This window comes from Corylus avellana, chromosome 8, assembly GCF_965113065.1.
Source record: "Corylus avellana chromosome 8, dhCorAvel1.hap1.2, whole genome shotgun sequence".
Taxonomy (NCBI): domain Eukaryota; kingdom Viridiplantae; phylum Streptophyta; class Magnoliopsida; order Fagales; family Betulaceae; genus Corylus; species Corylus avellana.
In genome coordinates this window covers 6714889-6727984 of record NC_142497.1, presented here as the reverse complement: position 1 = coordinate 6727984, position 13096 = coordinate 6714889, and the positions used below count along the sequence as shown (strand labels likewise).

The 13096-nt window shown below is 36.8% G+C and overlaps 1 protein-coding gene and 1 long non-coding RNA gene across 5 annotated transcripts in view; both read left to right on the top strand.

Moving 5' to 3' along the window:
- LOC132163355 (uncharacterized) overlaps positions 1-13096 on the top strand; it is a 56513-nt gene that overhangs the window by 36620 nt on the left and 6797 nt on the right. For 3 of the 4 annotated variants that reach the window (XM_088519321.1, XM_088519320.1, XM_088519322.1), the window contains exons 1-4: positions 10513-10710; positions 11417-11797; positions 12268-12333; positions 12491-12630. In XM_088519321.1, the coding sequence (XP_088375447.1) occupies positions 10600-10710; positions 11417-11797; positions 12268-12333; positions 12491-12630 (698 nt within the window). In that variant the 5' untranslated portion in view covers positions 10513-10599. Of the gene's footprint in view, positions 1-10512; positions 10711-11416; positions 11798-12267; positions 12334-12490; positions 12631-13096 lie in introns of those variants that run through there. The other variant, XM_088519323.1, reaches the window with a different exon arrangement.
- On the top strand, positions 1920-3583 carry LOC132164502 (uncharacterized). Its single transcript, XR_009438385.2, has 4 exons — positions 1920-2039; positions 2116-2253; positions 2444-2563; positions 3532-3583. It is a non-coding gene; the product is annotated as an uncharacterized LOC132164502 (long non-coding RNA).

Sequence of the window (13096 nt, the reverse complement as noted above, 5' to 3'; positions counted from 1 at the left end):
AGTCCCCCCCTAAATAACATTCTTCAAGAGCTTGTCTGAATGGCTCCATTTGCCCCTCCCGACGCCTTGAATCCCTAGATTTTTCCACCTGATGTGTTATCTCATTATAATCACCAACACAAAGCCATGGTAGATGAGAGAAAAATCAAAGATGTTTTAACAAAGCCAAAGATTCCATCCGCTTCGAATTATTCGGATTACCATAAAAACCAGTGAGCTTCCAAGGAGAGCTTGCATCACCCAGCTTTACAATGGCATTTATGTGTCGACGAGAGTAATTTTGTATCTCCAATTCGTCGACTTCCTTTCACAAGAGTGCTAAACCTCCACTTCTCCCTATCGGATCAACAACAAATAAACCCGCATAACCCATTCTTACCCTCAATCTTTCCATCCGTTTGTGATTGCTTATTGTCTCCATGAGAAACAAAAAGCTTGGCTGCTTTTCCTTTACCATTTGGCAAAGGTCCCGAACTGTCCGAAGGTTCCCAAGCCCTCGGCAGTTCCAGCTCAAGAGGCTCATTGGGATTGGCGGGGCTGCACCACAACCTCCGCCATTATAGATTCTGCCTGCTCCACCAGCCTTTTACCACTGCACTTCTTTTTCCGTTGGTTAGTGCCCAATGTTCCAACACTTTGCTGATTTGCCTTCCTTTTCTGAGAAGGTATATTACAACCCACTACCTTTTGCCCATCTCTCCCATCCTTACTTGCTCTCCGCTTCCAGGATTTCAAATTTTTCTCATGCCCACTCCCTCTTGTATCCCCCACTTACAGTCTCAACATCCATCAGTCGCAGTCCTGCATTTTCCTCAACAACCAAAGATTTCTCTACACCATATATATTTGTGATCACCTTCCCCTTCATTGGACCCACATCATGTGGACCCATTTTTTCCAGCTGTTTGGACTCTATATAATTCTTAATATTTTTATCCATGTGGCAAACCCCATCTGTAGCAACATCCACCTTCTTGACAAACCCATCAGAATTATTATCCACTTGGCAAACCCCTCTCTTTGCACCTTCCAATTGCATGACACACCCATCAGTTTTTTTAAACACGTGGACCACCCCTCCTTCTGCACTTTCCAACTGCATGGCTCCCCCATCATAAGAAATAGGGAAATGCTTTCTTGCATTCCACCCACCATCTCCCCACCTTCCAAAATTTCCGTACAAACTCCCTTTAACTTCTCCTGCAAGAATCCAGAGACATGATCCCCCAAATCTTGCGCATACCCCGACTGACCATTTTCTGATTCTACGCTACCCACTTCCTCGCAGCTAGGACTCCGTTTGCTATTGTTCCCTGATTTACCGGATATGTCCTTGTATACCGGCCAATAATGTGCCCCGTCGCTGTGCAAACCAGCCCCCGGAGCAAACCCACCATTAGTGTCCCCACCGCCTTTCTTTCGTGGATCCTCCGCCCGTAACCGAACCCCCCAGTTCTTCTCTTCATCTGGCGCATTTTGTCGTTGATTAGATTTTTTTGTACACCCTTTGGGACCATGTAAAATCCTGCCGCAATGGAAACAGAACAAGGGAAGCTTCTCATACTGATAAGATACCCAAATGGATTTTCTCCCCAAGATAAGAGCTCGACCACGTTCCAGTGGTTTATGTAAATCAATTCTAATCCTCAAACGCAAGTACCTACCCCAGCCATTGCCATCGCCTGCAACATCCACGTCTTTCTTGGCATCCGTTCTTCTTGTGTTTCTTGGGCTATTTGTGGGTGATGGGCACTATGGTTATTGTTTCTGCCATCAAAGCCAGAGTCCCCAAATAAGAACATTGCAGTGGGCGTGCAATGTCCCAAATTTGGGGACTCGGGCTTTGATGTTGAAACAATAACCATCTCTTTACTCTTGTCAAATCAAACTTCCCTCCTTATGGAAGAGACTTTATAAAATAGATTAAGAGTGTGTATATGAGCGAGGCAGTCGCATGGTAGCTTCAGTGCGTGTACTTTTCCCATCCTTTTGCTATTGCTGAAGAGAGAAGCAGCTGTTCATCACAAAGTCTCTCCACTGTAAGGCACATTTTTCTCTTGGATTGTAATTCTTTCTTCTAAAATCTATTGATGGGTTATTGTCCATCCTCTTCAGTCGGAGACTCGAAGTACGTGAGCCATTTTGTTTTGAGAGGAGAAAGGGCAGGAAAGAGGAGGGCGAGACAGAGAGTGTTCAATTCCTGTATTCTCATTATCTATTCGGCTCTTCTCTGCTCTTCTGCAGTCACCCACGGTAAGCCCCAACATGTTTTTCTCCATTTCTGTTTTCCGTTTCTTTAACATTAAATGTTCGGTTATCTACATTATTGTTTTCCGTTTCCTAAGTTGCACTGATTTAATTGTTAAACTACCCAAACATTATCTTAACTTGGGTACAAATTGAAATTTTTTCCCTTTCTCATGTTTGCCAAATTTTGAAGCAGATCCCACTTGAAAAACCATAACCAAAACATGTTAGTGAAGTAAAGCAACGTCCAGTGACCATAATACCCCTGAAAAATCTCTGCACTCACTTCCTCAATTCCCGATGTTCATGCTCACAGGTAATTGTGTGCTCTATTCTGCTTCTTGGATTAGTTCTCTATTTTAGGAATTAATGTGGTAGAACTGTGTCGGGTTTTCTTTCCTATTGTCTTTTTCTTTTTTGGGTTTTGTTCAGTCTTTTTCCAGGTTTTGCTCATTTTTCTATGTTGTGAGAGCCATTTGGTTGATTTTTTTTTTTTTTTTTTTCTTTTCCTTTTAATTTGACCAATGGGAAGGGATTGGCTCATGTGAGAGGGCCAATATACTTTGATTTCTTATGTTTTTTGTGAACTCTGTTTGTCTTTTTTGCCCAACATGCTATTTTTTTAACCTTGGTTGTCCACTTGGCCTGCTGCTTGGTGCTATGTTATACTTGAACTTGTGCGAAGTAGGGTGCTGTGAGAGCCTTTGAGAAGGGATTGGCTCATTGAGAGGGGCCAATTTACTTTGATTTCTTATGCTTTTTGTAAACACAATTTGCCCTTCTTTTTTTATTTATTTTTTATCTAAACCATGCAATAAATGGCCTTCAATTGCAACCAGCGGCTGACCTTGACCTAACCTAAATATTACTTATCCAATTATCTCTCTCTCTCTCTCTCAACATTAACCTTCAATTGCTACAGTGTTGCAAGCTCTTAAATTCCGAACATGCATTTTGCTAGACAGGGGGTTGAGATCTGATAGGTGCTTATTTTTCTCTTCTTTTATTTGAGATTAAAAGAAAGTAAAACAAATAAAACTATCAACTTCGCTCTCAACAATATTGTTGCATAAGAGTTTCTCAAGGAATGACATTCCATCAAGGCAAACCGAACCTCAGGAATGTACAAATTTTGACCATGAAAATTTTCCTGGATTTTTGTTTAACACCACATGATTTGGTGTTTTATACGCTAACAAAGATTTTGGTCGTTAGATATCCACCGATACTCCTGGCCTTTATTTTTTTGGTCTTTTTCTTGTAGTTTTAACATTTCTTGCATAGGTCATTGGCCTTCAGAAGATGTACTTGCTTACTTTTGCTTATCACAGACAGACATGTTCAGGTTTGTAATGAATAGAGTTTTGTGTCAAATGTTATTTATATAGGTGACTGCTGAATCTCTGTACATTTTCTATCAGTTGCTTGCACTTCCTTAGAAAATTTATCTGTATTATTTCTATCAAATTTATATGCATTTTCCCCTAATTTTTCCAGGTATAAAAGAGTTATTGCGCTTGGATCGCGTTATGGATTAGCTGGTTTAGTTATTGCAAGTTGCAACCATCACCGAGGCATTCAGAGGTAGTGATATCAGATGGAAATCCTGAAGTAGTGGAATGCATCCTTTATTTATTTACTTTTTGATGACGGCTGTATCCTCACCCATAGGCTGGTTAATTTACTTTTGGTTTAATCATGCCAAGCGTTATTGTGTTGCGAAATTCAATGTATATTATATCTTTTGATGGTGTTTGTAGGTTGATATGTCTTGTTATTGTCTGTCGAAGTCCATAGAATTTATTTTTTAGACACCTCTTTCAACTTATCTGTGGATTGTACAAGGGAAAGTCAGAGTTCCAAGAGTTCTTGGTTTTTTGAGGTTTAGCATTTTTACCTTGCAGAGTTACTTTCTTTTGTCTACTTATCATTTGCATTGTTTATAATTGTTTCATATCAGTTGGTAAATGCCAATTCTTTTGTTTGCGGTCCTCAACACATGGGAAAGTGCTTGTCTGGATGACATTGTTCAGCTGACACAGAGATGAATGCGACTACAAGGAGATGATTGCTCATCTTCCTCTTTGTTCCATTTGTCCCCCAAAACTGTAATTTAATTTGAAAATCATGGTTTTAATGTCCATGCTATTAGTTAGATTACGTTCTCTATGGATTTTGGCTCCCTTGTGTCATTTTTTTTTTGGCATATTCTTTGTTTTGATTATTAATGAAGTGGATCTAGAGAATTTGTATATATTTATAAGTTTGAAAACTATGGTCAAACAGTTTGATAGTATTATGTGATGGTGTTAAGCTTAACTGTCATTTATACCTATGAGAAGTAAATCATTATTAAGAAAGAAAGAAAAATCGGCATTTACACATTGTTACAATTGAAGTTTGTACTTTCAGCTCCTCATCATTTAGAAATACAATATTGTAATCTTCACTACTTTTCGAACTTTAAGAGAGAATACTGATAATAAAGATGATTGGTTTCTGTCACTTAGCCAATTAAGTATGGTTTCTAGCCTCTTGATTAAGTATGGGTGAGCTAATCAACTTATTGACTTGGTTTCTTATATTTTAGGTGTCTAAAAGTTATTATTATTATTATTATTATTTTAATTTTTGAGTTAGCCGTTGGATTTGAGGATACTCACCTCTACCTTTTTTGTTAGTGATGGTATGTTCAAAACAGTATCATTAGTTCTCTTGTAATTATGTTATCGGTTAACTTGAGTAAAAATTTAAATTATATTATGCAAAGATTCATGTTATAAATAATTTTATAGGTGGTGTTGAATTTTCAAGAAATAGTTCATAACGATAAACAAATATTATTATCAAACATAAGGATATATCTACCATTATCAAACACCAAAAATTAAGCATGTGCCTTCTACGCCCCTTCCCAACTAGTTGTGAAAAGTAAATAAATAAATATATATTTTTTTTTATACAAAATAAGAATAGAAAATAGAAAAATAAATAAGTTAACTAATAATTAATATAAAAGAAATAATTTTTCTCTATTATATATGTAAGGTCAATAGCGTCTTCCCAAAAAGCTATCTCTCATAATATGTCATTATAATAACGGGTCAATAACGGCAACATTCACAAGTCATCGTTAATAAGGGTCAATAGCAATGCATATATGGCTATTGACCATTATCAGTGGTGACATTTAAATGTCGTCATTGATAATGGTCAATAGCTATATATGCACTACTATTGACCCTTATTGTCGCCAATATTGACTCCTGATTAGCGGCGACAATTGAGTCACTGCTAATGGTTTATAGTTTTACAACCCAACTTGCGAAAGACTAGTAGCGATGACGTCGAATAGAACTAAGATTGTTCTGACAGCGTATAATAGCTGCAGAAACTAAGAATTGAAAAGCGAATTCAGGAAGAGGAACAAATAACAAATAGGGAATAGAAAGTCTCTAATTATCCCAAAATAAGCAAACTGAGAAATAATTCTGAAAGACTTGAATTTAATTGATAATATAAACTAAATTGAAAAATAACAAAGACTATATGACTTTATACAGGCTAAGCACCTCCTAAATTAACAAGGAAAAGGAAAAACAAACCTAACTGGAACAGAAAAACAAATCCTAATTGGTAAAAGAAAACAGATCCTAATAGGAAAGGAAAAACTCAATCCTTATTAAAAAAGAAAAATATAATCATAATGGAAAAGAAAAAACTCAATCCTTATTAAAAAAGAAAAATATAATCATAATGGAAAAGGAAAAACCTAGTCCTTATTAAAAAGAAAAATTAAGACACACATGCATAATTAAAATAACAGTTTTGTGAATTTTCTCTTGCATCAAGCGACTTATTAGTGTTGACACAAATGTCGACGCTAATATTAATTTTTTTCTCTTTAGCGTCTAAAATTAGCGGTGACTTTTGAGTCACCGCTAATATACTACCATTAGCTACGACTTTTAGTAGTCGCCACTAATAATTTGGACGCTAATGAGCCAAATGCTTATAGTGAGGTGACCTATGGTTGGGTCACCTTAGGACCCATTTTTCCTTCTTTCTTTTTTAAAATGAAAGTTGAAGGGTAATTTGGTCCTTTTAGGGACTTTTGTTAGGGGTTAACGGTTGAATCTAACCGCCGGGGGGGGGGGGGGGGGGGAGGGGGTTTAATTGAATCAAATTGAAAGTTCATGGGATTAAATTGAGAGTTTTTTAAATTTGCTGGATCTTCTCAAAACGCGCAGTAATTCAAAGTTTTAAAGTGAAATTTTCCCTTATTTTTAAGAAAACTATTACCAACATGATAAATGCTATTGAGAAATGTTTGTTTGTTTGTTTTTTTTTTTTTTACTCATCAAATTTGGAGTTTCTTGCATTTCTCTAAGATTAAATCATAGAGTAATTAAATACTCATCTTTCATACTATTTAGCCAATGTGGCGGTGCCCATTAATCTTTTGATTTTTTATTCTTTTAATAAAGGTTTATTCAAAAATTGATGGGTATTGTCACATTAGCTAAATGATATATGAATGGATTAGTGATATGTGAGCGGGATAAAAAATGGGTCTGTAGCATTACTCTAAATGATAGTCTTTGCTCTTATTGGAGAAAAAGAAAAGGCACCAAAAATATTTTACTGCTAAATTTTTAGCCTCTTCTCTCTCTCTCTCTATTTTTTTTAGAGATAAAAACTCTCACCAAACCCTAATTCTAGCTGTCTCCTCAGTGAAATTTTTCACCGCCGTGTGTGGCTTTTATGGGGAGGAAGGAATGGCTTTGCCTTTACCTTCTCGCTTCTCCTCTCTTTGTCCATGGCTTTGCTTTTATGTTTTTTTCCTTTGTTTTTTTGTTGTATTTTGTTTTAGATTTTATTTTGACAATGCCGTCTCTCCCTTAACCACCTCTCTGGTGATTGCTATTGTTGTTACCTACCTGGGGTTGAGGTAAGGTTAAAGGGTATCTCGAAAGTTATACCCTTATTCAGTTGTTCGCACGCATCTCTTGCATTGAGGGTTTGGTTAATGTTGAAGGGTTTCTTTTTTTTTTTTTTTAATTGAATAAGGAAAAATGTTACAGGGGGGAATCTTTTCCATTTCTAATCCGAATGGAAGAGAAAATTGGAGATCATGTAGGAATGCTTCCAAAAACACGATTGAAAGCGGCCTATTGAACTAAAGCAGTGCTCTAAAATTGACACATCAAAACACTTTTAAAGTATTCCAACTTTGAAAGGAATAAAGAGTTAAACTAATATCATAAATATAGTGAGCAAAAGACCAAGAAGAAAAAAGCGTAGGGCTATTAATAGGTAAACTAACAAGGAAAGCATCTCCTAATGTTGAAGGGTTTCAACATGGTCATGTCCACGCCGCGCCCTCTATTTTGGTACTTGTGCGGCAATTTTTTTGGGTTTTTGCCCAAGACATAGAGGATTGGATTGTTTATGGTTTATTTGGAATCATTTAATGACTCATTTTCTGATTTATGTTTTCAGTTTTGTCACTGTCTTTTGTTTGGGTTTGTTGTTGACAAGTGAACTCATTTTTGGATTTTTGTTCCATTATAACTCTTCGGGGAAACTTCAGAAAACCCCCCTGAAGTTCCAGCCGATTTGAAAAACCCCCCCTGAATTTTCAAACTTCTCATTTAAGCCCCCTGAACTTTGGTTTTCCCTCACTTTGGACCCCTTTAATATTAAACTACGTCGTTTTGGACGTTTTATACCCATTTTACCCTTCCCTAAAACTACGTCGTTTGTGTCCTAAAATTACAACACTTACCCAGCCCAAAACGACGTCGTTTTAGGCATTAATTTTTATTTTTTTTTAAAAAGCAAAAAAAAAGAAAAGAAAAAAAGAAAAAAGGAAAAAAACCGGGGGTGGCTTCAGCCACCCCATTTTTGGCCAAGGGGGTGGCTGAGCCACCCCCTGGCCGGTCTGGGGGTGGCCGGTCTGGGGGTGGCCGGACCACCCCCTTGGCCATGGGGGTGGTCCGGCCACCCCCAAAAGTCCAAAAAAAAAAAAAAAAAAGGGGATGGGGTGTTTTTGGGGGTGGCCGGACCACCCCCAAGGGGCTGGGGGTGGTTTCGGCCACCCCATACGGCCTTTTTTTTTTTTTTTGGGCCAAAGGGGTGGCCGGACCACCCCCTTGGCCATGGGGGTGGTTTGACCACCCCCAGATCGGCTAGGGGGTGGCTGAACCACCCCCATGGCCAAGGGGGTGGTCCGGCCACCCCCTAGCCCAAGAGCCACCCCCTAGGCCAAAAATGGGGTGGTCTGGCCACCCCATTTTGGCCAAAGGAGTGAATGAAGCCACCCCCAGTTTTTTTTTTTTTTTTTTTTTTTAATATTTTGCTTTAAAAAAAAAAAAAAATTAATGCTCAAAACGACGTCGTTTTGGGTGGGTATGTGTTGTAATTTTAGGATACAAAACGACGTAGTTTTGGGGAAGGGTAAAATGGGTATATAACATCCAAAACGACGTAGTTTAATGTTAAAGGGGTCCAAAGTGAGAGACAACCAAAGTTCAGGGGGTCTAAATGAGAGCTTTGGAAATTCATGGGGGGTTTTTCAAATCGGCTGGAACTTCAGGGGGGTTTTCTGAAGTTTCCCCTAACTCTTTTCCTTCTTTTTTTTTTTTTTGTTAAAAAAAAAAAAAAATTGCTGTTGACCAAATTTTACAACTGCAGTCACACACCAAAGAAATACTGAAATTATTTTACTAAAACGTTTGATGCCCTAAGACTGTCATATGTCTTGTGTTCAACATATAGTACTTATATTAAAACATTATGTGTTTATCACATGTTAATTAAAAAGTTACGTGTTTTTCTTAAGAAACACATGACAAATGTATAGACTGAATTGGAAGAATTCTCCAATAAACAAATTGTTGTCTGTTACCAGTCTCCCTTGATTTTTTTTTTTTTAATAAAAAAATTAACCTAATTTTTTAAATAATTTTGATAATTTAATTTTATATTGGACAGAATTTTCCTCCAAATTAGGTTGAGAGAATTTCTTTCAACCTAATCTATAAAAATGACATGTGTCCCTTTTTTTAATAACATATGGAGATACAAATGAGTATTTAATAAAACTTTGTCATTTTATATTCTAATATTTTCATGAACAAAATTCTACTTGTTTGTGAACTTACATTAAAACCTAATACTTGTGGCAGTGGGACTACTACTCTTAAAACATTTGGATTTATTTATAATATTTTTATTTTTGTTGATGCAGAAAATCAACCAGTAATCATCCATGCCAAGCCCTCAATCCGGGATTCCTACAAGACAATCAAACGTTAGAGCAGCCCTACGGGAAGAAGGGACGGGAACAACGACACCACATTCGATGCTTAAATCAGTAAAGGCATAGGGTGCAAATGAAAGAGATAGATGAAGATCCGGGAATAATGACATATTTGGTTAAAATGAGAGAGAAATGAAGATTATGGGATAATAGCATACGTGGTTTTGCCTCCTATTGACATTATATAGACGAGGTATCGTTTATGTCGTGTGCCTTCAAAAGGTAATTGTTGCCCGACGGCCATTAATTTGACCTTCGCCAGTGCTGGTAATTTTGATCCGCTATTTCCTAAGTGGGTGTGTACATCGCATTTCATAGAGGATGGTTGCTGGATATGATGTTTCTATTCCTGATGTGTGCTTCATGCGATGTTGAGTTTTGGTGAGCTTGCTAGTTCTTTTGGGACGGTGTTTGTGTTTCGGCTGGTGGTCCATTGGGCCTGGGGAGCTGAACCTCCATACTTTCATTCCCTTAAGCTATTTGTGTAGACTAATGAAAATTGAGTGTTAGATGGACATGTCACATGTGGTCTTGACGGTTGAAGCTCCATACTTCTATAGTTCCATTCCAATTTTTATTTTTCAAATAATAAATTTAACCATTTAAATATAGATTTGATACTAGTTTTTACATCAAAATTCAAACTTAAGATCATCTATGTCAAGAAAATTATGACTGATCTTATGATAAAAAAAAAAAAAAAAATTATCATATATTCTCACTTTTTTTTTTCCTCTTATTTTGTTTTGTTTTTGTTTTTTGTTTTTTTCTCATTTCTAAATGTACTATATATAGTTTCCAAGAGGTAGCTTAATCGGCTGAGACCACGCCTAATGAAGCGGAGGTCACTAGTTTGAATCCCTCTTTCTCATCTTATCCGGATACGTAAAAAAAAAAAAAAAGGAATAAAATAAAATAAAATTGTACTATATATATAAAAGCTCTATGAAGTAGTGAAAGCCGGGAAATTTGAGAAAGCAGAGGCAGAGCTTCGCTAAGCTGGTGGGTATTCCGCACAGTTAAGGGCTATGGCGCTCGACTTAGAACCAGACCTTGTAGAAGAAGAAGAAGAAGAAGAAGAAGAAGGGGAAATACAACTTCATGCACCGGCACATCACCCTTCTGCTCCGCCTGATGAGGTAGCAATCAACGGCTCTGATTTCACTTGGTTTCTTTTTTGTTCCTTTTCTCCGTTTAGCTCTTATCTTTTCTCTTCCCTCTCTCTTAGGAGCTTAAGTACATGTAAATAGGGTTTTAGTGGTTCATTTGTCACGCTATTTGATAGTGACGATTCTGTTTGATGGTTCAGCGAAAATTTTGCCAATTCTAGGAAAATCTCACAATGTTCTTGGCCCTTTCTTTTTGGTTGTATTTGAGGTCTAATTGATTTATAAACGGGTTAAATAGGGCATTCGATTATGTGGGTACTAGTTGTTTGTCAAATATTTTCATTGTTAAATCCATTTGCAGCTCAGATATATGCTGGGTCTTATTCAAATATGATTTGGCTGACTTTTGGCACAATACATGTGAAGTACATTGTGATTAATGCTCATATGCTTGCATAAATTTTCCCATATGCACTAAACTTGGCTGAAATCTGAAATTGGGAACTCTTGATTGTGGTAATAGCCATAGTTTTCTTCCGTACTCTGATTATAAAGCAAATGATAGAGCGTTGATAATACATGTCCACACCGGCCCCGGCCCATATATGCGTAAATACGTACGTGTATGTAATGTATAAATACATTTTAAGAGCATTAACATAACGTATACCTGGTCAACAATGTCTAACCATGATTTTTTTTAAAAATTTTTTTTTTTTTTCTTTCTGTTGTGCAGTTGTTTGACATCTCAACTACAGTTGATCCTAGTTATATAATCTCTCTGATACGGAAACTTCTACCAACTGATGCAAGTAATAACCATGATTCTCTTGGCGTTGATGCACGTGTTGACATGAATCAAGTACAAAATACTGGTCATGTGGCAGAATGTTCAGCTTCTCTCTGTGGAGATGAAGTTCTGAACTTTTCAAATAATAATTCTGAGAGCATGAAGATTGTTGGGGATTATGATCAACATGCTCGACAAGAAGGAGACAATGAAGAGTCATGTTGTAGATCTGATCAGCCTAGTATATCATCAGGAGAAGAGGCTTGGGAAGAGTATGGTTGCATTTTATGGGATCTTTCTGCAAGTAAAACTAATGCAGAGCTCATGGTACTCAAGTTTTCCCTTCAATTGACAATTAATCTCGATGCCGCTTTCTGCCTTTTTTTTTTTTTTTTTTTTTTTTTTTTTTTTTTTATTCTGATTGCATGTCAAGTCATATCAACCTTAATTCTGGATTTTGGATATAATGAGGCTATTGTAACTCAAATAAAAAGTTGATTAAAGAACTATCCAGTTGGAAGTACAATCTAGCACCAATCCTCATATCCCCTCTAAAAGTCTTGAGTATGCTTGTGATCATGAGATGAAGATAGCGGTCATTGCCACTTTAGTAGAAGACGTGATTAATCATATTGTTTTAGGTTTCCATGTCCAACCACCCTTCTCTTTTGCAAGCACCCCAAAAATTATTAATTTTCCTTGAACTAGGTTTTGAACTATGATTTGTCTTGTTATTATTGCTAGAGATTTGATTATGAAATCTATCGTACTGCAATCTAAGTAAGATATTTGTGCAGGTACAAAACCTCGTACTTGAAGTACTTTTAGCAAACCTTTTAGTTTCCCAATCTGTGCGTGTTAAGGTGAGCCACATTTCAACTTTGTTGCAAAATTCTTTTTGCCTGATGAACTTTTGTTCATTCCTTCTCACTTAACTTGTTTTCTGTAAATGGAAAAGTTGTTAACCTGGAGGTTTTAGAGACTTGTTTACTGTGGATCTGATTGATTTTCTTGCTCCAGGAGATTAGCCTCGGAATTATTGGAAACCTTGCCTGCCATGAAGTTCCTTTGAAACATATAGTCTCTACAAATGGATTGGTTGAGATAATTGTGGAACAATTATTTCTAGACGACGCGCAATGTCTATGTGAAGCTTGTCGGTAATACATACTCTTGCACTCGTAATTCCTATTGTCAATCATTTGAGAAAACTTTTCAGATTTTGGTTTTATTATTATACTTGCTGCCAGTGTTTCATTCTTTCTAACCTATTAAGTAGTAACTTGTAGCCTACATGCATAAAGTCTCATTGTGCCTATCCCGGATTATTGTGCTCTTAATTTTCTTTTTCTTGGTATTCCTTGTTTCTTCTGGCAAGAAACTTTCAAATCAACCTTTGTTTCTGCTTTCTGTCCATTTGCGAACAATAACCATAGATAGTGAAATGATAGTTCTCACTTTTTTCCCTCTTTTTGAAAGAATACACATTTCTTTTTATCTATTAAAGTAGAATACTCATTATTTTGTAATAGCAAAGCGGCAGTGTCCGAGTCTCTTCTTGCATGTTGCATCGGTCGTGTCATTTATAGTTTTGTGTTGCTAACATTAGTGTTTTGAGACAGACTC